At 38.6% G+C, this 25124-nt stretch overlaps 1 protein-coding gene across 9 annotated transcripts in view; it reads left to right on the forward strand.

Annotated features, from left to right (window-relative positions):
• The window catches only part of AKAP7 (A-kinase anchoring protein 7), a 90476-nt gene that overhangs the window by 62998 nt on the left and 2354 nt on the right, over nucleotides 1–25124 (forward strand). The window contains exon 8 of one of the 9 annotated variants that reach the window (XM_052784360.1): nucleotides 1997–2112. The exons of 7 other annotated variants lie outside the window; for them this stretch is intronic. In XM_052784360.1, the coding sequence (XP_052640320.1) occupies nucleotides 1997–2097 (101 nt within the window). In that variant the 3' untranslated portion in view covers nucleotides 2098–2112. Of the gene's footprint in view, nucleotides 1–1996; nucleotides 2113–2459; nucleotides 5888–25124 lie in introns of those variants that run through there. One more of the 9 variants, XM_052784361.1, reaches the window with a different exon arrangement.

A 25124-nucleotide genomic window follows, 5' to 3' on the forward strand; every position in this document is an offset into this window, starting at 1 on the left:
GAGATGAAAAAGGATGAAAAGCAGGTCCAATTTTAACGTGCAATTTAGAGTAAGAGGTTTTGATGTTGACAGCATACACATGTTGATGGTAATGCTTATTAGCAATAATAGAAAGAATGGAGATTTTGTTGATGGCAATGTTGATGGATGATGAAGGAAATCATCAGTTCATTTTCCATTTGGGTGTTGGTTGGATGTGTAGCTTTAAGCTGACCAAGTGAGGGAATAGTTGCACTTTATGTATTCATCTGGTAGTGTCTGGAGTGACTATCAAGTATATCTCTGGTTTTGCTTTTAGTTGAGTAAATATAAGTTGAATAGAGGAAGCAATTCTGATTGCCTTATCCTTTGGTGCACTGAGTCAAGCTAGCTAATTTGACTGGAATGTTGTTTCTGTTAAATTATATGCTGAAAATTATGTTTGTCCTAAGTTTGGTTACACAATAAAATATTTACTCTTGACTTTTTGCTCAGTGAAATATTTTCAACCTTTCTTCTGGAAGATGCAGCCAGATTTCTGTCATATTGTGTCTGAAATCAGTTTTGACTAAATTCACATAATTCATTAGCTGTAGGTTAGAAAAATCCAGTTTTCTGATCTGGTTTATGTTTCATTCTTGTTACTCAGGAAGCTGTCTAGGCATAAATAAAATGAGAGTTTATACCATCAATTAAAAAATGTGTACACCAATAGTGCAAGAAATCTAGAATACAGCCTCAAGAAAATGAGTTGGCTGTTTTAAAATATTTTTCCGTCACAGGTCATGGTATGAGGGTAAATGTTGTAAATTTTGCTTGGGGAAGATGCCTAGGAATATTTTATATTTCAAAACTTTTTTATCATTTAGTCAGTACAGAATGTCTTTATGTGAAAAGCAAGTAGCTAGTGCATCTTTCTTCTAATACACAGAATAGGTGAAGACAGACAGCAAATACAAATTGTTTTTAAGATTTTTCTGTTGACACAGAACAAAAGATACAAAAAAGTGATAAATTCTTCTGCGTCTTGCTTCTCTTGGTCCCCTCACTTCACTGCTTTTCGACTTTTCTTCTGGCATTACCTGTCATGCACCAGCTTTCTTCATATGTGCTCCCGTGAGTGAATGGAACATACACTGAATGTACCATTTAGCATAGCATGACCTCAGACTGCTTGTAGTCAAAAAAATCATTCGGGAGATGTCATTGCATGCAAAGTCACAAAGGTTTTTGAAAGAGGTGGGCTTTTAGCATGTAGCAACTGAAAGGTGCGGTGCAAACCCCTGAGAATGAGGAAGGAACAAAAAGGATAGTTATAGGACGATGGGAATCTGAAGCAAGGAGGTCTGGCTATGGATGAGGTAAGAGGGCGGTGTCTGAAATGAGGAGAAAAAAATAGATGTGGCAGTGTTTTACCAGTGTTCATGGGGGAGTAAGATAGACTGAGACATCTTAAAAAGGGAAGGACAGAGGAAGTATGTGACGAGCATAGTGGATATGATTGGCTTTTCCTTAGTCCAGCACAGTCTGGAGAAAAGAGAGAGAAGAGAGAGGGCTTTCCTTTCAACGGGTCCCTTGGCCTCCCTCCCTCTCTTCTGCCACGCCTGGTTCTTCCTCTGGGTGCTGGGTGGGAGGAAGCGCTGCCCTGTATCTCTCCAGCCTGGCCATGCCCCAGCTAGGTGGATGGTTTGAAGCTGGGCACACGGAACAGGCAGAAGGGAATGACTTTCACATCCATTTTTTCATCTTCCTATCGTATTATCATGATGGCCTTTAAACTAGTTGTGCTGGGAAAGTAACCTGGGCTTTTTATTGCCCCTAAATTATCCTGGTTAGCAAACGTGTAGGTGCAAATCATGATCATATGACTGTTGCATACGAGAAACAAAAAGTACATTAAATAAAGGCAAGCATTTGCAGTAAACAGCAGCTCACCATGCTACTTGACTCGCTTCAGTCACAGTAAACATGAAAATGCCCAAACTTCATTATGGTTTTCCTATAAGTTTTGTTTCAGCTGAGGTGCCTCAAGTTAAACACAGCTTACAAATGCCTGTTACTGACTTGCTGAGAATTCATTACTTACTCAGTAAGGAAATGTTTCCATTTCATGCATAGCATAGTTTCAAAAGCTGTTGTAGACTATCTTATCTGGTACTGTTACATAGTACATACTTGTGTTGAGTGAGGTGAAAGCTCACTGCTTTTGTGGTGTGCTTTTTAAAATTGGAGTTTAGATCTATTTCATATCAAGTCTGAATTGAATTTAGCTTCAACCCATTGCCTAATCTGCATTGTTGAGAGATCTGCATTGGGAGAAATTTAACCTTAGAAATTAAGAGATGCCTATAACTGAAATGCACAAAGTACTGACAAGTGAATGCTGAGTTGTGTTATTAAGTTTGAACAGCCACTTGCTTGCATCTTGTATCCACACACAGTATGTATTTCACATCCCTCTCTATTCTCTTCAAATACAGGTGTAACCTTGGAAAACATTTACCCAAGTTTTATGGTTACAGTAAGATCATAAGAGTGATTGTTCTGGACCAGATTTAAGATCCCTCTCCCCAGCATCGTAGGCTCAGGGTGCTTAATAAAACCACTAGAAAAGGGCAGGTGTAAGAATGTGTTTCCTCAAAATACAGCTCCAATGCTGCAGCAGTTCAAGGCTTGTGGACTTGGTGAAGCGGGTTGGCATCCTTGATGATTAGAAGTCTTCAATAAATTTTTCTTCCAAGAATTTTTTCCAGTCACCTCTTGAATCCATATAAACTTTTAGTATCTGTACTATCTTTTGGCAAGGAGCTTTACAGCTTAAATATGTATTTTTTTGAAGAACCTTGTTAGCCACGCCAGCAAATACAATTTGGTTTGGTGAGTACTATCTAAATAAACAGTTCTTCTGCCACACTTGATAGAAATCAATTCCCAGAATGTACTCTGGGGAGCAAAGAGCTAGAGTATTCTGCAGAGAAGGGAAGTAAAGAAGTATGTGTCCTCACCACTGGTTGTGGGACAGATATACAAGTAAAGCATGAGTAGAAGCTGTTATGACTTAGGCATTTAGGACCTTCACAACCTATTCTTTCAGTTGTCTCGGTGAATGATCATGTAACCACTCTAAGGCTGGGGAGCTTTCTACAGGGATGCAGATGCCTGATTCAGCATCTCCAAATGCTGCTTTTATGTATATTCATTTATGCATCCTATGTTGAGTACTTCACCAGACGACACCTTTTAAATAACCAGTGGCTTAACTAGTTTTTTTCTTTGTTTTTAGGTACATAAAATGAAACCATATTGATATTATTATCCTGATCTCATGCAAGAGATCCCTCAGGTTCCTATAAATTTGAAGGAAGTTATGCTTGCAAATGGAAATAATAGTTTTAGAGGTTGCATAAATTTTGATAAAATTTGTGAAGACTTTGTTTCTAAATTAAAAGTCTCAGGGTGGAAATCTGTTTATTTAAAACAAAAAAACCCAATGTTATTTCTTCGCTCATTCAACAATGTTAAATTCCAGTGAAGTTGGTGGGGGTTTCGAAATTTGGCTTGCTATGTTTAAGGAGGGGCTTTTGAGAGAGTGTATATTCAAAAAAAAGACTAGTATATAGTCTAACGATTAATTCTTCGTATTTCTGAGATCATGAGGGAATTCCCTGTATGATAACCCTGGAGTTAGACCTCTTATTGATTTGCTGATGTCAGTGCTAAATAAGTGCTTTTTCATTTTGGAAATGATCTCAAATGATCTTTAACTGCTTTTTGAAGTGACCTCATTGGAAGCTTATTTCTGGTCTAAAGTTGTATGTTTGTTTATTTTAACTTCATAGCGTGACACTTTTTAATGTGGCATAGAAGAAAGCATTTTACAAAATAAGCATTATTACACTTCATTTTAGCTGTATGTGTGTTAGCCCATTTGCTACCTGATAGGAAGCCAAGGATTAGAGTCTTCATTGTACTGGCCAGAAATTGTTAAAAAAGGCTGTGAAATATTGAACGCATACAAAATTACTGTGTCAGACAATTACTGATGTGGAATAAGGCTGGTCACATCAAAATAGAACATGAAACTTATTTGCATTCTAAAAGATGTGATTTACAACTTGAGAGGGTGGAGCATAGCAATGTGAACACTTTTACGTGTTTTGATTTAATGAGATTAAGCACTTAATTTGTTGTTTGATAGCTATTATACACTATTACTTATGGTGCATATTGACTATAACACATGCAAATAGTTGTGGAAACAAGGAAATCAACACAGGGCCTGGGGCTACATACTCAATGCCCAGGAAGCAGGCAAGCTCCAACACACAGCCAGGCCAGTGACATTCAGTCCAGATCTCGCTCTTTTGGGCCTGACCAAAAATTGCCCAACTGTATCAAACTAGGGATTGCTTTTTGAGGGTAAAGGAAAGTTCAGTGAATGAAATGCAACTATTTTATTTAGGTCTTAAGCTGATTTTGAAAATCCTGCAAGTTACATTTGCAAATCAATTACTTGGTCAAATTTGCAGTTTGTTATAAGTTATCATGAATTATTTTGCATTTATGTGGCTATAGTACAAAAAATGCATTGTCTGGCTTTCAGTCATGAGAGACAGGACAGGTTTGCCTACCACAAGTAGTAGGTCAATCCCTGTTGTTAAACAGCCCTTGTACATTTGCCAGGCTGTCTAACTAGTTTCCGATACTGATAGCTCCCTGTCCTGCAGGTTGTGTGTCCTTTTCACTTATGTTTTGTGAGGTTTTAACTCCTAGCTGATCAAAGTGATACCTGGCCTGGTACTATAAAGACACTATCCTTTTCCCTTCTTCTTCCCTAAATGTGAAAACACACCTGTCAGCTGAGCTTGGCAAGTCCTATATACACTCCATTCTCCAGTGCTTGTATTGTTTCCTGTCTTACCAATCTCCCTGTGTAATGTTGTTTCTTCACTCCTAAGCATACATTCACTCATACGCACAAGATATGCACAAAGAGGTGTGTGATGTGGATGAAAAAACAAAAAACACCTTGAAGGAAAGGTGCATTCCTCAGAATGACATTTGGAATAACAACTAAGTGTTATTTGTCTTTTTCCCTCAGAACTTCAGAGTACCCATGATTGGGTTGCTAAGATTGCTTCCATTCACTATTGGAAGAAAGAAAATTTAGTGGTCCCGACCAAAACTAAATGTTTAATACTTACCATGTCAAAGTTGAAAGTTATACAAGTCCTGCAACCAACAACATCAGGTTTGATGACCAAGAAAATAAGCCTAACCAAGGCCTGATGACAGCCAAGACTGTCATTAGTGTTTGTGAATCATGACTATCTCTACTTGTGTGTCCATTCTTGGGACTGACAATGGCTGTTGAAAATAATCGCTCAGTAATGAAGCTAGACTGCTGGAAGAATTGTACACACCAGTGAAGACCAAGAGAAAGTAGAGATTTAAGGGAAATCTGGGAAAGAAAATAGGGGGTTTAGATGAACTGTTAAGTTAACTTCATTGCAAGGTATCCGGGAGGGCATGATAGAAGAACCGACTTTTAAATAGGAGGAAGGAGATGTAAAAAAGCCTTCAGCAGTGGATGCCTATCTGTGGTCTCAGAAAATGGAGAATATAGTCATCTTGAAGTAAAGAGAATAAAAATAATGGTGACTGTGAAATTGGGGAGTTTTTAGAACGATGTTAGATGTATCCACATGCCTTAGGCAATCCTTCTTGAAAGTAAAATGTCTCTATGTTTTTGGTTGGGTTTTTTTGTTTGTAGGTTTGTTTTATTTTTAATTAATAACTACTTTTAGAAAATAGTCCTACATTGTATGAACATGTTTTGCTGAATTTCCTCCAGTCATTTCAGGTGGCGTTTGGCTTTTAACTGAGAAGTGAAATTCAATTTTTTTTCTCCCTTTATATTTAATACAAACATATGCAAGTCCAAATTTAAATCCTATCAACATATATGGCCCATGAAAAGAAATTAAATTAGCTTATTGAATTTAATTTTTGTACCAGTTTTTATTTGGGTATAAGGAATTTTGAAGCACAGTATTATATCATTTTTAAAACTAGGCTACATTTTACTATTTCACGAGTATGCAGCAGACTGTCTTGCTCTATAATCTATTAGACTGCAGATGTTAGGCTCCCTTCCACCTTCCTGGCAGGATGTTTTGTGTAAAATGAATTGCAACTAGAAATTCTGGAGATGAATCAAGTCAAATGTGATTGCCTTGTTATTAAGTTATGTTACGGATGCAGGGGAAAAGCAGCAGTGTTTGTTATATAATTTATTTAGAGAAGTGGCAGAACTGCTTTTTGTCCTGAAAGAAAACATGAGCAAAGACAGGGAGTTCTTTGGTTCATAATCAAAAAATGTCCAGGTTAATTTGTACCTGTTCTAAAATAGTGAAAATTTTAAATTTGGTTAAAAGTCTAATCTTTATGTAATGTGCACTTATGCATGAAATGAAGATATGTGGGGCCAAAGGCCTTATTTGGGAGTACTTCGGACCACAGTGATCCATAACTACAGTACACTGATAAACTTGAGCAAAGCCCTTAACCAAACCTGTTTGTATTAAAGGGTTTGAAGAATTACCCATGAGAAGCTAGGAAGAGATTTCATTTCAGTTCAGTTTTAGCAAGCAAAAAACCAGGATTAGCTAATTGGTATAGGTGACTAGTTTCATGATGGGACAGGTACCAACACTTGATCGTACTAAGAGAAGAGGAGAAGGAAAAAGAGTAATAAAAAAGTTCAGAAGACCCTGACGAGGAGCTTTGAAATGGCTCCATGTTGATGGAGTTGGAACTTTAATGAATTTAATGATCACTTTTCAAAAAGTGTGTCAGCAGAGAACCAGCCTCCAGTGATTTGTGACAGTGTAGCAAGATGAGAGCTGCCCCAAGTGCATCCTCCTGTTACTGCAATATATTGGTTGTTTTCTGTCTTCACTGATGCCACCGGGAGCCAGTTGCAGAAGATGTCTGCACTGATGGTTAAGACCCTCTTAAAACTTCCCTCCTGGATATTTTGTGGGCAGTTTGTTCCTGTCTGTTGTATCTAGACTGTCCATTAGTTTAAGTATTCAAGGGTAAATAGCTTAATGTCCATCTTATGGTCAGCGCAATTGCCAAACTATCACTTTGCATAGGTGGAAAAAATAAGGACCTTTTTGGCTATCAGGTGACACATAGTATTTTGCAGAAGTATTTGCATAGATTCCTCTTATATTGTTGAAATTGCATTTATTTTCCATATTGAGGCCAAGTGCGCCATCCTTTTCACATGCTACTACTACTTTATTGTCAGTACCTCTGCAACTGTATTGGGTCCCAAACACATTGGGAGAGAGAGAATTATATATATCTTTTATATCCATTTAAATGACTGGCAGAGGGGGCATAAAATAACTCTTGTCTTTTGCTTTCCTTGTGTGATCACCTTCACTATGATCACAGTCCTTTTTACCCCTCTGTGGGAGTTGCATGATCTTTGGCATGCCTGCTTCCCCGATAAGACGATCAAGGTGAAAACTGGCCGTGCTTTTGGTAACCCTGCCTGTACTTTGTGGTGGGTTGCTACAAGCTGTCATCTTTCATAGTGAGTTCTAGCAAGAGGTATGTGATGATACACAGTACTAATTAACCTCACTTGGTACAAATAAATGTTGATAGAAACAGTTACTATGCAGGCAGTTGTTAGATAAGCAAAACAATAATGGCTCAACAGCCATAAAACCCCATCCTCTTCTAGATTCAAAAGTGCTGACAGAAGAGGTTGCTGATCCCACGTAGTCGTTGCTGCCACCATCCCCGCTCATGTACACCGTGCACTGGTGATACACGCTGTGTACACTGATCCATAGCAGAGCAGCTTATGTGAGCACTCCTTTAAGGCAAAATCACCCCAGTGAGGTTAAACACTTCTCTGTCATTGGCTGACTAACCTGGCTAATTTTGCTTGAAGTGAATCAAGGAATCCTCAAAACCCTGGGACAGATGATGGTAAGCATCACCTAACCACACTAACTTCTTCCACTGTGTGACTGGATCTAGTAAAGGATATCTGTTGCTTGAGAAATACACAGGCTCAGTCTTGCAAAGTGCTGAGCAGCCTCGATACCTTGTGAACATGTGCACACATGATGGTGCTGGGGTGGCACAGAGCTGAAGCTTTCTTTGCACATGGGAAGGATTAGTGGTGCGGGGGGAGGGGACGTTGACCAGAATAGGTTGATTACAGTGTCTTTCTCAACAGACTCCATTAGTAACATTTATACTGAGATAAAGTAAAACTGTACTACTCCCTTGGTGCAATGAAAGGGATTTTACTGTGTCGAAAGAAATAAGCTCTGTTTCTGTGCAGATCGATCCACTGATGCTTGTGGATCAAACATTAAGTCATGTAGACATCAGATGGGTCAGCCTTCCCACTAAGTTCAGCGTTCTCAGGACAGTGAAATGGTGTCTCTCTGCCTACCCTGCACTCAGGTAGAACAAGGAGGACCTGCCTGGTTGTAGTCCAATGCTTTTCAGGAACTGCAGCAAGAATAGTGGAAAGGGCAAACCTCTGAGAGGTGTATGGACTATGTATCTCCCTTTTGCCATCCCTCCCAGTTGTATTGCCTCATGTGGTTGCTGCCCCACAGGATAAAGTGCTGTACTTCTTGTTGGTTGGCTAACTTCCAAGGTGCTGTAGCGTTTATCATACTTATATTTTATAAGAACGTTATCTTCGTATTTGTATACTTCCCCATCCTCTTCTGATCTGCAAAACCATAATTCTCTGAGGATTCCAGAAATTTTATTGACAAAGAAGTGATAGTTCGTTAATGCCAGTCTGGGAATGTTAAGAGCCATGGAAGAAAATGAAACAACTGTTGCAAGTTCATACCTCATTTCTGCTGTGAAGGGCATTGTATGAGCCATTTGTGGATTTTTAGGTAAAATAATCTATTTGATTATGCCAGAGCAGATTCCTCACTGTTTAGTTATGTTAGAAGTACAGTGGATAACTCTGTTATGAGATTTTTCGTTGAGGAAAGATGAGAGACAGCATTAAAATTGTTTTGTTTACAGCTGAAGGCTTCTTTGCAGATTATGGGAACTGAGTCTGTGATCTCAGTGAGCCCATACAAAGGTCACCACTGCTGGAACTAGTCAGCACGCTTCTCAGACTAACAGAGGCTGCTGGTTGAGGGGGTTGTGAAAAATGCACTAGCAGTTATACTATGGTTATGCAATTCTTTCTGGGTGGAAATAAAATACAGTAAGAGATGATGATCAGTACCATGCAGTATTGCTGCTATTGTATGTATAGCACTGTAAAGGAAATAAAAAAATAATAATCCTCTGTCAAGGAGAGGAACCTTCCTTAAAATATTTATTTTACTGCACGTTGATGCAATGAATTATTTCTGTCATTTGTTTTCTTGCTTTTGCTCTCTATTTTAAAATTTATGGCCAAGGAACTTTTTAGTACACTTTGCTACAAGGTCAGGCACTCGTGTGGAGAAGTAATGCACTGGAAACTTGCTTATGTGGAGAAGTTTCTAACTGTGACATTAGCCAGATGTTTTAGTGTTTCTGGAAGGTATTTCATACAAAGAACCACATGAATAGAAGAGCACATTCCAAAGGAAAAGTAGTATTTTCTTGATCATCTTACTGAGCACACTGATGCTCCTTCAATTAAATTGATTGGCAAATGTTTGGGGAGACAGGAAGCTTCAGTAGATACAGAACTGAGCCCTTTAGGTTATGTAGGTATCAGTTTAAATTCCATCCACCATAGGTCATTTCCTTGCCCTGTTGGGGGGGGAAGGCCAAAGAATGTATGCAAAACACTGTATGGCAGTCTAGGAAAAAGGAAGCTTTACGATGATTTGGAATATGTGTGAGTTCTGCCGCAATAGCGTTCAAATAGCCCTGGGCATTTCTGTGGGCCACCAGCTGTAGTGGCAGATTACAGCTGAAAATTGCATTTAATATTCCAAATTGTTCTGCTTCTTGGTTCAAAAAACCAAACAGTAGTCCAGACCAAAGAATGGTGAATGCCATTTTTCATGGGGCCAAATCTTTCAAATGCAATTAGTTTGTTTTGTAAATCTCCAGCATTAAGTTAGAGCAAATACTTGACTAGAAATTAATAACTCTGTTTAAATATACTGTAATGGGTAATAGCTTTTCATATTTTGTAAGGGGGAAATAATTGACAGTTAACTATTGTCTGTCAATTTGCAACATAGCATAAATAAGAATACATGTTGCTTTTGCCCACTAATTTATTTCTGTATAATAAAAATTACACTTTTCTGGTAGTGATAAATCTCAGAAAAGTTTCCAATGTACAGTAATTGAACCGGGAGTTTTAATAATGGTTATATTCATTAAAAATAATAATTTTAATAATAATATACCATTTAGTACTGCAGTGCTTGGAAGCTGTCTAAAAGGACACTTCAGTTGGAATATTCAGTTAGAAGCTAGCTAACAGCTTTTGAGGATTTTTGCTAAATACGCAAGTAAAACCATGAAAGTGAGACAGATTATCTGGGGCGTGAATCAAGTGGTAGTGAAAATGTCAAGTGAAACCCTTAGCAGCAGTAAGCAAGAATAGTGCTGATTTATACCAACCGAGGACCCAGCCTGCCAAGTGTCATGGCTGTGACAGTCCGCTGGCAGTCCCTGGAGTCAAGGGCTTCAGTGAGATGGATGAGAATATCAGCTAGCCCATTTAAAAGCAGACCTTCTATAAATAATATCAGAGAGATTGGTTCAGATGGCAAGCCAACAAATTGCCAACCCCATCTGGAATCCTCTTTGTAAGTATGTACATAGCAGGGGAAGGAGCCTGGGTAAAATACTGTTCTTGCAGCCCTGGGCATTGAAAACGAGGCTGGTAGTCTGCTTCCGTGGCTCTTGCAGGAGACTTCCAACATGATTTCTTAATGCAAGAGTGAGCCTGGAAGGAAAATAAGATCACTTTTAAATTTTCTGCATTTACACTAGTTTGCTTTAGCACTGTGTCTGCTGCTATCCCATATCCTTTTGGGTTTGAAAGGGAGAAAGAATAAGGGGCAAAAGACGAAGTAAACGTACATAAACATGTCTTGGGTGAACTGAAGAGAGTAGCTTCACTGATTGTCCTGTATGCAGATGTTCCATGTGTTGTATTGGATTTCTCATACTTTATGAGTATGCCAGTTAAACATTATTGCTCATTAGTGGAAAATATGTTTTGTATTCACCCCATATACAGCTAGATATGAGATAGTCTGTCTTTTAAGCTGTTCAGATGATTTAAAGATTAGCTTAGTAACACCATTGCCACAGCAAAAGGAAGACGGTTTCTCAGAGGAACTCTGCTTGCTTTACCCTAGCATACTATTGAACAAGGCAAAGCCTACAACATTATGTTTTTATTGATTTCTAAAGGGTAAATTACAGGCCGTTGCTATCAGATAATATTAAAAGCTGCCCTATATTCCCAGTGAAAAACATCCAAATACCTTATTCTGTATAATGTAAATCCCCTTACTACTGTTTCTCATATTCATTATTATATACTCTCTTCTCAGTTTACTGAGTTTTATGTATACTCTGGCACAGTGCCTCTCAACTCACTATACAAATTGTGCTGCTTGTTACTCACGAAACAGTAGAAGGAGCAGCATGGTTTTCTGAAGTGCTGTAAGACCTGCCCTGAAAAGTAGAAAGGATTGGAAAGTCTAAATATTTAGAGTTATGAATTTTACCTTTCCATTTCCTTACTTCAGGAGATTAAATCAGCACTACAGCAGTAGGATGTCATTGTAGTGGAAGAGGAAATGGAAATTGTGGTGTTCCCACAGCTTTACTGGAGTCACAAGCCAAATCCTGTCGTCTGGCACACGTGTTACTCCAGCTACTACTGCACTACTCTCTGAAACTGTTCTTAGTCCATATTTCTGTTTTAATTTGTGCTGGGCTGCTTCAGAGTTACAAGTCAAAACCTCTGCCAGTAGAAATCCACAGAAGTAAGTGTTTCATGAATGCAGAATTTGGCTCAATGTACTTCTCAGCTTTGCTACCTACAGACACACCCCGGCTCTGCAAACCACTCTACTTGTCTTGGGCTCCTGTGTACTGCATGGCGGGGTGTCCGGGGATGCGCCTGGGCACTGGGACTGCCTTGTCCATGCTATGACCCTGGCATAGTTCTAGCCCTGGCAAAAGGGCACCTTCTGCAGCAACTCCGGGGTGCTGGTTAGGAGTTAGCACCAACCAAAGTCCATTCCCAGCAAGCAGTTTGGATGCAGCCACACCATTTCAGAGGCTAGCAGAGCTGGATGGGGTGGATCTGAGCTGCTCTGTGCTAATTGGCCTCATAGCCAAAGAACAAGTACTGGCATTGTGGAGCTCACCTGTGTAAACATAGCCAGGTACCTCTGAATGAAACACTGGGTTTCAGAGGTGCTTTTCATGTTACTGTGAGGACAGGAGTTTTGTCTAATGTCAACATAGAACCCAAGTTGAATTTTCCTTCTCTGCTCAAAAGTGATGCATGAGCAAATCCACATTACAGCCAAATAAGAAGTGTGACATGCTAAACATGAAATACCATTCTCTGTTACTATATATGAACAGCTACCCCAATTTAGATACTCATTTGCTTTGACCTATTGTATTGCTGTATGACAAGTCCTACTGTAACCTAATCTCTGTAAGCTTAGAGTGGGGCTGCTCACAATGTAGAAATTGTAACATATGGAAAAATCATCTATTACAGAAATAGAATAGCCACACTTGGGAGTAGGAAAGTGTTATACAACCAAAATGTGGTAGTTGTCTACTTCTTCCTAATCTGATGTTTTAAATGTGCTTTTTTTCTCTTATACTGTCTTATTTGTGATGCTTAATGCTAGCTAATTGAGTGCTTTGTTTTCTAATGGAGAGTGCTGTTCCTGGAAGCAGGCTGGCCTGTTTTAATCTTTATTCCAGAAACCATTAAAATATTAAAAGTTAAAAAAATTATAAAATTGGTCTGCACAGCCTCTCTTAAAGATACTGTATAATTAAGAAAGACAAAATAAGTTATTTTATTTTATTTCATTAAAGGTCTCTCAAAACCAAAATCTGGACAAATAATCAGACTCTCAAATTTTACATTTCTATACTGACCTGGAATGATTAGGAGACTGTACTCAGAACTCTGAAAAAGGGGGGAAAACAGGTTTCATCTATGGAAAAGGTTCACCTCTGGGAATTTAAAAAAAAAAACCAAACCCTATCTCTTTTTCCCCTTAAGCAAGATCATGTGCCACCAGACCTACAACCTTTTAGCAGAAATGGCATGCATGCACTGCTAGCTAAATCTGCACTGGAAGGATCAGTGTAACTTTTGTCCTCGAAGCTCAAGAGGCACAATCGTGGAGCAGAAGAGGAAGAAGTTTGGAGGAAGGGTTATGTTTTCAAACGAAGATAATGCTCCAAATGCAAAGTAGGAGCCCAAGCTGCACTTCCAGAAAATGCCTGGGGAGCTGCAGAGCTACATCTTGGGGTCAGCCCGTGTGCTCTTAGAGTAGGAACTAGCTAGTTTTGGGAAAAAAAAAAAGCTACAAAGCCAGAAGGCAGGAGGAGGAACCAGTCAACATGTTTAAGCAACTATTAAGATAGCACAGGATTACTTCTATTGCATCAGGTGAAATAAGAACAAGAGAGAACATTTTGTATATATTTCAGGAAAAGCTTCCTGTCAGTGACAGATGCTGGACTGCAGAGCGTCTCTACATTTTGCAATGTTGTGACCAAGATTTTCAGATTAATGCAGACAAAGAAAACAAGGCAAACAAAGGTCCTTGGTCCAGTGAGGGGTTGTCCTTTAGATGACACTGGTCTGTTATTATTTGTGGAATTATTATAGGCAAATTGGAAAATAAGGTATCTTGAAAAGTATTGTAGTAAGGCATACTGGCACCTTGTTCAGCAGCTGATTATTGCTGGTTTAGTAATGTTTCATACCTAATAATTTTTGCCATTCCTAAAATTTGAGTGATTCTGTTTCCATAAGCTTGAAGTGTAGAACTGACAGAAGAGGCTGGGATTTAGAGGAATTTGGGGTATAGGGTCATATCTGCTATGGAAATTATATGCTATGGAAGTTAGCATGGAGAAAGGGCTAGGAAATTATCCTGCCTTAATAAAAGGAAAATGGACTGGATGCCACAAACATTGTTTAAAATTTAGATGCCTTCAATTGATAAACATTTGACTACAGGCTAAGTCCTTGGGCCTTAAGTAGCTAAAAGTACACCATACTAGCGATAGATTTGGCACTGTCAAACCTTTACAATAGTCGGTGCTTTTAGACTTGTAATTCTGATGTTAGCATACACAGCTGAACTTTTGTCAGGCTCTTGACCCTGCCTCTAACTCTTAGGAACCTTAGGAATTGCTGTCCTAAATTGGTACACAGAAAATTCACTCATTAGATATCTCCTCTGGATCCCAGTCCTCAAAATCCACCATTAACTTTATCCTTGCTGATGATAACTTAATCCCTTTGAATATCTGCCAGTCTCAGGTGAACTTCGTCTGGGCACTTGCTGAGTTTCCTGTGAGTTAAAATCCTTAGGCGTGGCTAATTCATTTGCTCTTGCTAGAGAACTTGTATCCTTTTGTTAAGAGGACAAATGTCTTACGCCATGGTCTATTATTGTGTTACTCATTCTGTTTCACATTATAGCAATAATTTTTTTAAATGGCATTTTATTCAATTTTCCACTTTAGTACAAAGCATGAGGATTGAACAAAAACATACTAAGTAGCAGGCATGTTTTCTGCAGCACTTACTGTGGCTGAGGAGAATCAGCAAATGAGTAACATTTTTTGCTGTCTTAAAAATCCATTACCATGCAGTATAGCCTAATGCAATCAAAAAGGTTTTCCTTTCTTCCTCTCTTCTCTCAGCTCCCCTTTTACTTTTCACATACACATCATTAATAGAATGTGACAGGTTTTTCCAGCACAAAATGAAAAGTTTATTCTTGTAGTTCTACAAAATATAACCTGTGACTAAGGTGAGTTCTAGTGATTGAATGCCCTCCTAAAGTCTGGGATTACCTTTCTTTTGTTAAAATGAAATTTGGTGTAGTGTTTGCGTGTTTTGAAACACTTGATTCTCTGATTTAATGAAATAAATGTTACTTTCCGTTGACCCCACCTGTGTGCCCTGTTCACACATTGTGTGTGTTCTCTGTTATAATTAGACTGAAACATTTGGAAGGAGTGCCAGGTGTAATAAGGATAGAGGGCTTGGTGTAACATGGCCCAGATCATGGAGGCATTACCTGTAATGCCTGCTTCAGCACAAGTGAATAATAATAATAACTCCATTCCAAATGAAGTGCATAATTTTGCTTTGAAAGATTGATTTCATTCCCTCTGTCCTTTTTTAGCCGTAATCTCTATAGAAGGCATAAAATAAGAAGAGATTACAGGATTAGACTTTGGATAAAAACATGTTATGTGGTAAGATGTGTCCAAGTATAAGCTCCTGCATCAGCAGTGGAATATCTGGATCGACGTGGTGCAGCACCCAGGCTGTGAGGACAGGCTAATTCTCAAATGCTCTAGGTTACTGCTTCTGGTGCCCTGCATGGTAACAGCGCATAACCCTCTGATGTATAGCTATACCTACATTCTTGGAGTTAAAACCACATTGCATTGTGCCATGCAACTCTTGTATGCATTTACCCATCTCAGGAAGTCTCAAAATCATGAATGATACAATTCACTTTTGAAGGAAAGCATTGCCCATCTCTTTCCTTCTCCTCATCCTTAATGAACTCTTCTTGGCCCCTGTAGCCAAACATAGAAGTGGGAGAACTTTTCTATGTGTAAAACATAAAGGCAAAGGTAACTATGGAATTAAATGCATTGCTGTTCAGCTGGAGTGAAGAAAAAATACCTGCTTTTGATTTCATAGTTGGTTCTGAATGTAGTGAAGAGAAATGCAAAAACTGGTTTTGGCATGAATATCCAACCTTTATTCTTTTACTCTGAGTTGGAGGAAGACTGAGAAAAATATTACTTTAAAATAAGAAAGGATGAAGAAACAAACATGAAACTCCAAATTAGAACTGTTTAGCCTGATAGAAATAAAGGACCAGAAGACCAGCTGGCATAAATAAGCAGTTCTCCATTGATGTTAATGGGACAGAATTAGAATTATTAGGATGCTGAAGAGGAAGGGATAGAATTGTGTGTACTGTGTAGGTAGAGATAAAATTTGCAAATGGGAAAAGGAGTGGAAAGAGAAGAGAACCATCAATTTTAAGGCATGGTGATGGGCAATCTGTTATGGTCCAGAGGGTAAGCTGGTAAAAGTTGTGAGGATTAGTTCAGTTTTTTGGCATAGCTGATGTATTTTTCTGGATTGACTTCATTGAAGTGCTGCTAGAATAGGCTTTGACTCACTGAGTTTGAGGAAGTAGAAATATGGGGGAAGAGAGAGAGGGAGTTACTCTTTTGCTAGCGTGCAGTGTAAGAGCTGTAACACATGAAAGAAGTGTTGCTATTAGGTAGGGAAATGTTGGTTATGTTCTTAAGGAGTTTTTTGTTGTTTCACAAAGAAAATGCTTTTACAACTATTTGGTACTTAGCATAGGAAGGATGTGAAAGTAAGGCCCACTGGTTTAAACAAATAATCAGGACTTAATTATTCTTCATTTCTAATGGTGAAGCAAACTCAAGAATAATGTTAATTTTGATTACTAGGTGCTTGCTCATCAACTTATATTATATGCACTATTCATAAAGAAAATAGGAAGGAAAAAAAAATGAGTGTTGTCCTCTAATATTCTTATTCTTTCATTTTTTTCTTGTCCTAGATTAGCTGCTTATTTTATGTGAAGGATTGATTGCATTAAATTTAGTTTTATGACATGGTAATATTTCAATTTTTTTCATCCACAGATCTCATTAAGTGATCTCTCTTTACGCTATACTCTAGCAACAATTTTTAGATTCCTGTGAATTAAATTAAGTGAGCTGTAGTCATACCTTCAGCATTCTTAATTCTTTCACTACAGCTATGCTGATTTCGTATGGCTGAGGTGACCAAAAACCCCATGACACAAAGCAATTTATTATGACCAAACAGGGTCTGAATTTGTTGCTTATCTCACTTGAATATTTTTCTTTGGACATCAAGATTCACTGTTCTTGCAAGTGAGTATATTTGGGCTTTTAGAGAGAGAATAAAGCTGAGGAAGAGCTTGTCCTGAAGAAGATCCTGAGCAGTAGTTTTATGGGTTCAAAGCCAGAGCATTTAAAGAGAAGTCTAAACTTTTATGAACTAATTTTTCCAAGTGTCAAAGATAAATTTCATATTTACAAACCTTTCATAAACCTATATGTGGTAGAGCAGTGAACATATTTACAGCTATATGTCACAAAATCAGAGTGAAAATGTCAAATTCTAGCTTAAAAAACCCCACATTTGAAGTGGAGGTTGTGGCAAACAAAACGGAGGGAAGAAAGAATAATGCTAAATACTTAAGGCAAAATATATAATAGATAAAGGAGATTAAGATAGGCAATGCCATGATAAGTACGTAATGTTTTTCTGTTTTTTTAATGACATTCAAATTGACTTAAGGGTGTTATGTTAGTTTTCCCAAAGCTATTAATAAATTTGGTCAGATTCAGTAGGCTTGATCCATGAAACGAAAGACAGCTACAATGCTGCTCTTATGTTCAAAAATAAATAACTTCAGGGTTTATCCAAAAAGCTGATGAAGTGGGTTTAATTCTTTCATGCAAGACCCTGGGGGAAAAGGGTTAGACCCATCTGTTTTGACAACCTTGGGATGTAGTTACACTACCAGTTCAAACCTATGGAAGATGCTCCTGCCAAAAGAGGTGACTCTAACCTTCTTCCATTAGATTTAGGGTCTAATTAATTATGATTACAGAGATATTAAAAACACCTTGCAAATGACATTTTTCCATAAAAATTGCACCTTATTACAGTATTTTATGGACACTGTTGGACATCCTCTTGAATTGTAATCATACTTACATCTTAATCTTTTTTGGACAGGATTTCATCTTCCTTTTGCAGTTCAAGCAGTATGCACCTGTGTTTCACAACTCATGTTACTGCAGTTGAAATAATTAACTGAAAATGTGTGTTGATTAAAATTTGACTATTCTCTCCATAATTTGCAAATATATTCAGAATTGCTTTCCCTGAGAAAAGACATGTAATATGTGAGAGACTATTTGATAGCGTGAGTTTGTATGGAGTCTTTTTCTGAGCTCAGGAGGAGCAACAGTGCAGGATCAGCTTGTTAAATTCACTTATTAACACTTGTTTAACATCTCTCTTAGTCCAAAAAAGGTTGCTTTTCTCAGTCTACTTGACAGTAGCACGAAGAAGTCTCAGCCTAAATAGTGTCCCGTTGGAAGCTGTATAGTAACAAATGAATCCTAAAGAAATGAAATTGAAATTCGCAAAGAATATAAGGATAGAAAACAGTAAGAAGAGGTGAATGTGTATTAAATGACTTCCATCATCACACTTGTGAGCAAACATACGATTTTCGTGGTTGACTGGTCCATAAGCAGGGGCTTGTAGGATTTGGCAACATGTTTGGACTTTGGCAATTAAAATCTGTGTGTATTCTATTTTGGTTAGCTGCTGCATTTCTTGGGCCTATACCTCCCTCAGCTTAGTGACCCAGCAGGGTGATTTTCTGCCTTCAAGACCATCCAGCTCTGTCTGTGGTCACTGGTGACCCGGGTCAATGGGGAAGCAACCTACACTGTCTCCCGTGGCGCGTTACATTCTCAGTATTATTTCTGGAGGACCATTGAAGATGAGGGACTGTCCTGTTCCAGAATTCAGCCTGGTCTCTCTCTCAGGCTCTCAAACAGTGGGAAGCTCCCCCTTGGCTGCATCCTGGAGGGAGGAGGAACTCTCCTGCTCTCCCTGCTAGCCCTGCCAGCCCAGGCAGCTCCTGTTCACTGTTTCCCTTGAGCTGCTAGCACCAGGCAGTGCTGTGGATGGTGAAGGAGGGGGTGAATAATTCTGCCTGGATGTTTTGGTTCTCCCATTATCAGTGTGCACAGTGGATGTTCCTGTCGTTATGTAAAACCACTTGTGTAACTTGGCCTGTTTTCTCTACCTGAGTATCGGTGAGAAAATCAAGTAAAACTTGCAGCTTTTTAAACCATCTTCTTTCCTTCAGCCATTATGTTGTCTTTCTTTCCTGTTACACTAGACTTCTTTCTTATAAATTCATTAAGTTTAAGCATTAAACTACATTAAGGGAGCCAGGAAATTTCTCTGTCAGCAGGTCTCTTTTAATAGGAAAATAAAACCAAGATATTTAACAGAACTCCTGGTGTGCCAGGAGTAGAGTCTTTTCTTGGTTGGTTGTTTTGAAGGCTTGTGCCTGTGGCATCGCATCCTTCAGTGCTCATAGAAGGAAGAGTAGGTTTAGCAGAGCACATCCTGTTTCTCCAGTTATAGTTAGAGGTGGTCAGAAATTTTAGATTGCTGAGCTTCAAAGGGTTTTGTCTGAAACAAAACAAACTTTTGCCATGTTTGCCAAGCCTCCAGCTCAAAGGGAGCTGCAGGTATTCCTGCTATCATCACTGAAACTGGCAAGAGCACTGTTTTCCTTGAATAGCTGCAACATCCTTAATTTCCTCTTTACTAGAAATTACTAATTCTGTTTGGTTTGTTCCTCAGTGGGCCAAATCAAATGAAAAAATCTTTCCAGCAAACTAGAAACCCATGTATTCAGCATGAAGGACAGATTGGTATTGCCTCTATGGCCTTGTTAGACAAGTCCTTTATTTACAGAGCAACATACATAAAACTAAAGTTTGTTAGATTTCCAAGAGGAGAGCTAAACTGCACATGCTGCTTAACATCAGGTGGGAACATCCAGCAAAACAAATGTCATCACCATCATGTCATAATGAGATTATAATTTCACCCTTCCTCTCAATGCCTTATTTGTGCCAATTCCTTAAGTGACCACTCGAGACATTTCAGGGAAGTCCTTCCTAATTAACGAGGAAATGTTCAGAGTTGTGACTTTCCTGTCTATGCTTATTGTGTTGATTAGATATGGGCACATGCTGATGTTTGCGTTCATTACTTCAAAACCATGATCTTGAATGTGCTGGCTCATTCACAGTCTCTTGCAAGGGTGGGAAGCATACAGTCTGGTGCTTGGTTATAGCTTGTTATTCAATTTATTATGGACTGTGGACTCACTGTATTTGCAGTGTGAACTGGGGTGGTATTTCTCTAATGCTATAGTGCTGTTAATATATATGGCCTACCAAATTTATCTGAAAGTCCTCAGTAAAGAAAATGTTCAACACATTGGTCTGATGCATAGGACATTGCAGTTCAGTATGTAGATGTGGGAACCTCATCCAATTCCCACAGAAGTCAATGAGATTTAATTTAATTTTGAATCAGATTCTGTAGACACAAAAGTCTAGTGTAGCAAAACCTAGATGTTTCCACAGGCTGCAGCCACGCATGGCAGCCTTGCAATAGTCTACATCTGCCTGGGCGTTGTGAATATAAATGATGTCTTCACTCTTAGCTCTTTTTCTGCTCACGTAGAGATGGTGAACCATGACAAAGACACAACCACTGACGTAGCAAACTGTATGAATTCACATGCTGAAATCTGTCTGGTATTTGTTTTATTGGCCTTCCTTTGTTTTCTCCCACCCCACCATATGCAGAAATAATTGATAGTTATCTGCTGAAGGTTTCTTAGTCCATCAATAGTTAAGGTAGTTGTCTCCCTCCTTCTTGTTGCACTATACTGCACACCAGCAAAGCTTTTGCCCCTGTATGGAGGGGTTAATAATCAATTATCTTGTAGTGAGGGATTGTTATGAGTAGAAGCCACTGAGGAGTCACCATAGAAAGGGAGTCCTGTGTTGAAAGCTTTGCATGTATGCGACAGCAACTTGGGTCGCCCTCTTGGTGTTGGTAAGAGGCACAGTGTAAGTAGAAAAATGAAGTTTTCCAGCATTCAGAAGGAATTTCTTAATGTTTGGTTTTTGAAAGATTGCATGAGTCCCTCATAGGTTTTTTGTTTCTAGAGTTTGTAAAAACAGTATTAGAAAACTGATGAACCAAAAGGTAGACAAAGGCATGTCTGTTACCACAGCCCTCCCCAGGATGCAGACTGTAACCTCTGCTGCCAGAGTACAGGCTTCCCAGCTGGTCTCAGTCACCTATTCAAAATACCAAGGGTCTGCTTTATAGTTTGCCCCATGTTGGCATCATTTTGTTGTGATGAAAGGTTGTTGGAAGGAAAAACAAAACCCAGTGTGTAGAGGCCATGAGGCAAGGATTGCAGAACGTTGTCTTGGAGTGCAGCTGGTAAAAGTTTGTAAAACTGGCTTTTCCTGTAAAAGGGATCCACTATTGGTTCCTTCAATTAAATCTCTCACAAAAAAAGGACTAGTAGTATAAACAGGAGAGGGATCTAAGTAACTGTCCTGCCTCTCTCCAAACCTGAGATACCCACATGGCCTCTGAAACAGGCTGTCAGGACCTCGAAAATGCTGTACCAGGACCACGAAATCTGTTTTGTTCCAATGCAGTATTTCAAAATCCAGATCACAGTCCTGTAAAGTGTAAAGGGTTGTAGACTTGGAGAGTAAACCTAGTCCAGTAGAGAGATACAGCAGTGAATTTGAATCCAAACTTGGATTTGGTTGCAGGGATCCAGTTCATGTCTGTAACTGCTAGCAGCATGCTGCAGGATCATAAAGGCCCTTTGGAATAGTTCTGTGCAGTTGATAGTTCCCTTTTGTAAAAAATGGTGGGCATTTCAGGACAACAGGTGTGCTTCAGTTTCAGTAATAAAAAGCACTGCTTAACATGGATGCATTGAGATATGTTCACAGAGTATGAATTTGTTTTCATCTTTAGAAAATTATAGACGAGAATTCTGGGATAAACAAAATGGAAGGGGTTTTGGGGGTTGGGGGTTTTTTTCATTCTTATTCTGAGCCATATGCAGGAGACGGCAGTGGAAGTTTTTTATTCACGGGCAGAAATAAAGTAGTGGCACAGTCCATACTGAGAGGCATAGCATAGATGCAAATACAGGGCATGTGGTATATTTGTTCCCTTTTCAGAACAGAGTTTACAAACAAAGCAATTCTGAATTTTTAAGCCTCCCTTTTAAATCTAGAACATTCATATTTACAATGGCTTTTTACCGATATTCTGATAATTCCTATAACATAAGACAGTCTACACAAAGAAGCATTTGGCTGCTGCAAAGGAGTTGTATACATATAAGAAGCAGGCAAGCAGCAGATGCAGCATGGAAAGAGAGATATAAACAGGACATATATGTGTGTTAAATATTCAAGTAAATATAGATTATCAATACTTGTTATGTGACCTATTTCTTTTTGACAACAGTCACAAATAGGAATGATAGAATAGTATACAACTACCTTGCCAACGAACCTCGGCATTGCACAGACACTCACACAACTGCTATTTAGGGAGTCTGAGAATATGAACAGAGCATGAGTGAATCATATAGCCCCATGTGCCAGTCCACCAAGGTGGCCGGACAGATAAATCCAAGGGCACTCTTCATACAGGGTTGTGCATACATTTGCATTCACACGTCAGTCACATCCCATGTACGTCTTCTCAGCAGGAATGCAGAGCCTACTTAGGAGGTACTATAGACTTGACTCCAGACTGCTGGTGAGCCATGAATGTCTCAAAATATTAAAAGCAAACAAATTAAAAAAAAAAAACCCAAACCATTCTTCTGCAGCTATATAAACTGTACTTTTTAAAGGCTCATTTTAAGTAGTCTGATTTTTTTTCATGCTTGAGAAATTACATACACAATGAGCTATCTACTTAATTTGAAATTTTAAGTGCAGTAGTAGATATATGGTTTTTATACATATGTGTGTAAATGAGAACTGTTTTGCAGAAAATATTTATGAAAGAAGAGCTCTGTCCTTTTTTAGACTGTCAGAATAATATATAATGTACTACAAGTAAAATTACATTCTGAGTAAATATAATCACTACTGTTTTGTGGTATCTGGAGGCCTCTGTGACTGATTAGTCATATTCTGCATATTAAGTGCTATAGGGTCAAGCGTCAGAGTGGCTGAGCACCGTATTTTCCGTTGATTTTGTTCAGAGTTGCATGGACAGATCATTAGAGCTGTGTGAGTAACAATTTCTGTGATTCACTAGCAATTCTGAAAAATAAGAAACTCTCCAACTGGAAGCCAGAGTGTTATTTTTTATTTCTAGTGAATAAATAGACTGGAACAACCAAAATATTTTGTCGAGCATCTTTAATAAAAGCAAAGGAAACTTGGAATCAAAGGGCTGCATTCAAAGGAGCATGTGGGATCAATTCATAAAAGCTGGGAGGAGATGCTGCTCATATACATCTTGGGTCTCCTGAGAGATAAGAGCCTGACTTAAGTCCCTCCTCTAAGTAAGTTAAAGGATAGGCTTAAGCCCAGGTTTTGGAGATAGTGAAGGAGCATGGTAAGCAGCAGGCCAGAGAATGTGGAGTATGTACCTGTTTGAGTGGTCTTGGGAATAGTGCCTGTGCCTCCCTCGGATTTGCATATTAACCTAAAATGCTTCTTCTTGGAAATGCTAAACCCATTTTTAATGTTTTCTCTTATTTTTAAAATTTTGTTTTAACCAAAACTATTCCCATTGCTGCCTTTTAAAATATTTTTTAGAGTATTTTTCAAAAATTTTTCCAAAATGTAATGAAATGCTTTACCCAGGTCTAGTCTGATGACTCTTCGGCTGGAGAGCACAGTTCTTCCTTCCCTACAGTAACAGTGTTGTGGGGGCCCAGAACTGGAAGAGTTTCATCTGTCTTGCTGTTCCAGAGTGGGATGCTCATATCAACAGCTAATAAAAGCACTGCCTCTGAAAATGAAGAGTTTTGTTTACCTCTCCCCCTTGAATCCCCAAATGAATTATGTTTTATCAGTGAAATCACTCCTGCATTGTGCAATCCCCTAGGAAGACTAATAAAAGTCTTTTAGAACTATAATCTATATGTGCTAGCAAACTTGAATAAATTTACATATATGAAAAAGAGCAAATTTAGATAATTGAACAGTACAGAGCTTTGTGCTGAGAGCATACAACAGTATCTCTTTCACCAGATGTGTGCGACTAAGCAGCCTGTTATTACGGATTGCAGAACACTAACTCCAGAAAAGGACATTAGAAGTATGGCCTTTAAATACAGGTGGAGGGAAACAGTTATTTACCTAGTGCAAGAGATTGCAAACTGACAAATTAGATGGCCAGTGGAAATCGGACAATAAAATCTGCTTTTCCTGGATTGCATTCTTCATAAAAGGAGGATGCTGTAGTAGGCTATATAGTTTAATAGGAAAAGGATTCATGGAAAAGTACAATTTCAAAATAATGTAACGATGTATGAGAATCCTCACTATGCATACAGTTATTTTGTTGTATATGTTTATTCACGTGAACTCTTAACAAAGCAGGGAAATGTCAGCTTCTTGCTTTTATCAGCAGATATCTAAGAATAGACTGCTGGAACTTGCATTCCTTCAATGTCAGAGCTTTAAGTTAGAAGACAGAAGAGAGACAGGGAGGGAGTATATGGTTTTTCTAAGTTTTACACTTTGTTTAGAAAAAAATGTCTAACCTGTGCTTAGAGTATTTTATTCATTTTTCCCATGACAAACTCTTGAATTGCAAGCAATGAATAAATAGGTAGACATTTCAGATTTATTAAGCAAAATCACAGAACAGGGGGAGCTAAATTTAAGAATGCTGCTAAAATGTAAATTCATCACGTGCCATCTTTTTCATCTTTGCCCAGATGGCACAGGTGATTGTTGGCTAGAAGAAATTAAATTTGCACGCTTAACTCTTCTAAGCTGAGTGGGTGCTCATAGTGTCAGCCAGTGGCTTTTACTGGAGTGTTACAATAAAGATGAGCAGTGAAATATTTTTGATCTGATATACTGTATACATCTTTATGAAATGCTGTTGATTCAGACCTTGAGGAGGGGGAAATTGCTTTTTACAGTCAGGAAGATGCAGCTAA

This window comes from Harpia harpyja, chromosome 4 (assembly GCF_026419915.1).
Source record: "Harpia harpyja isolate bHarHar1 chromosome 4, bHarHar1 primary haplotype, whole genome shotgun sequence".
Lineage (NCBI taxonomy): Eukaryota > Metazoa > Chordata > Aves > Accipitriformes > Accipitridae > Harpia > Harpia harpyja.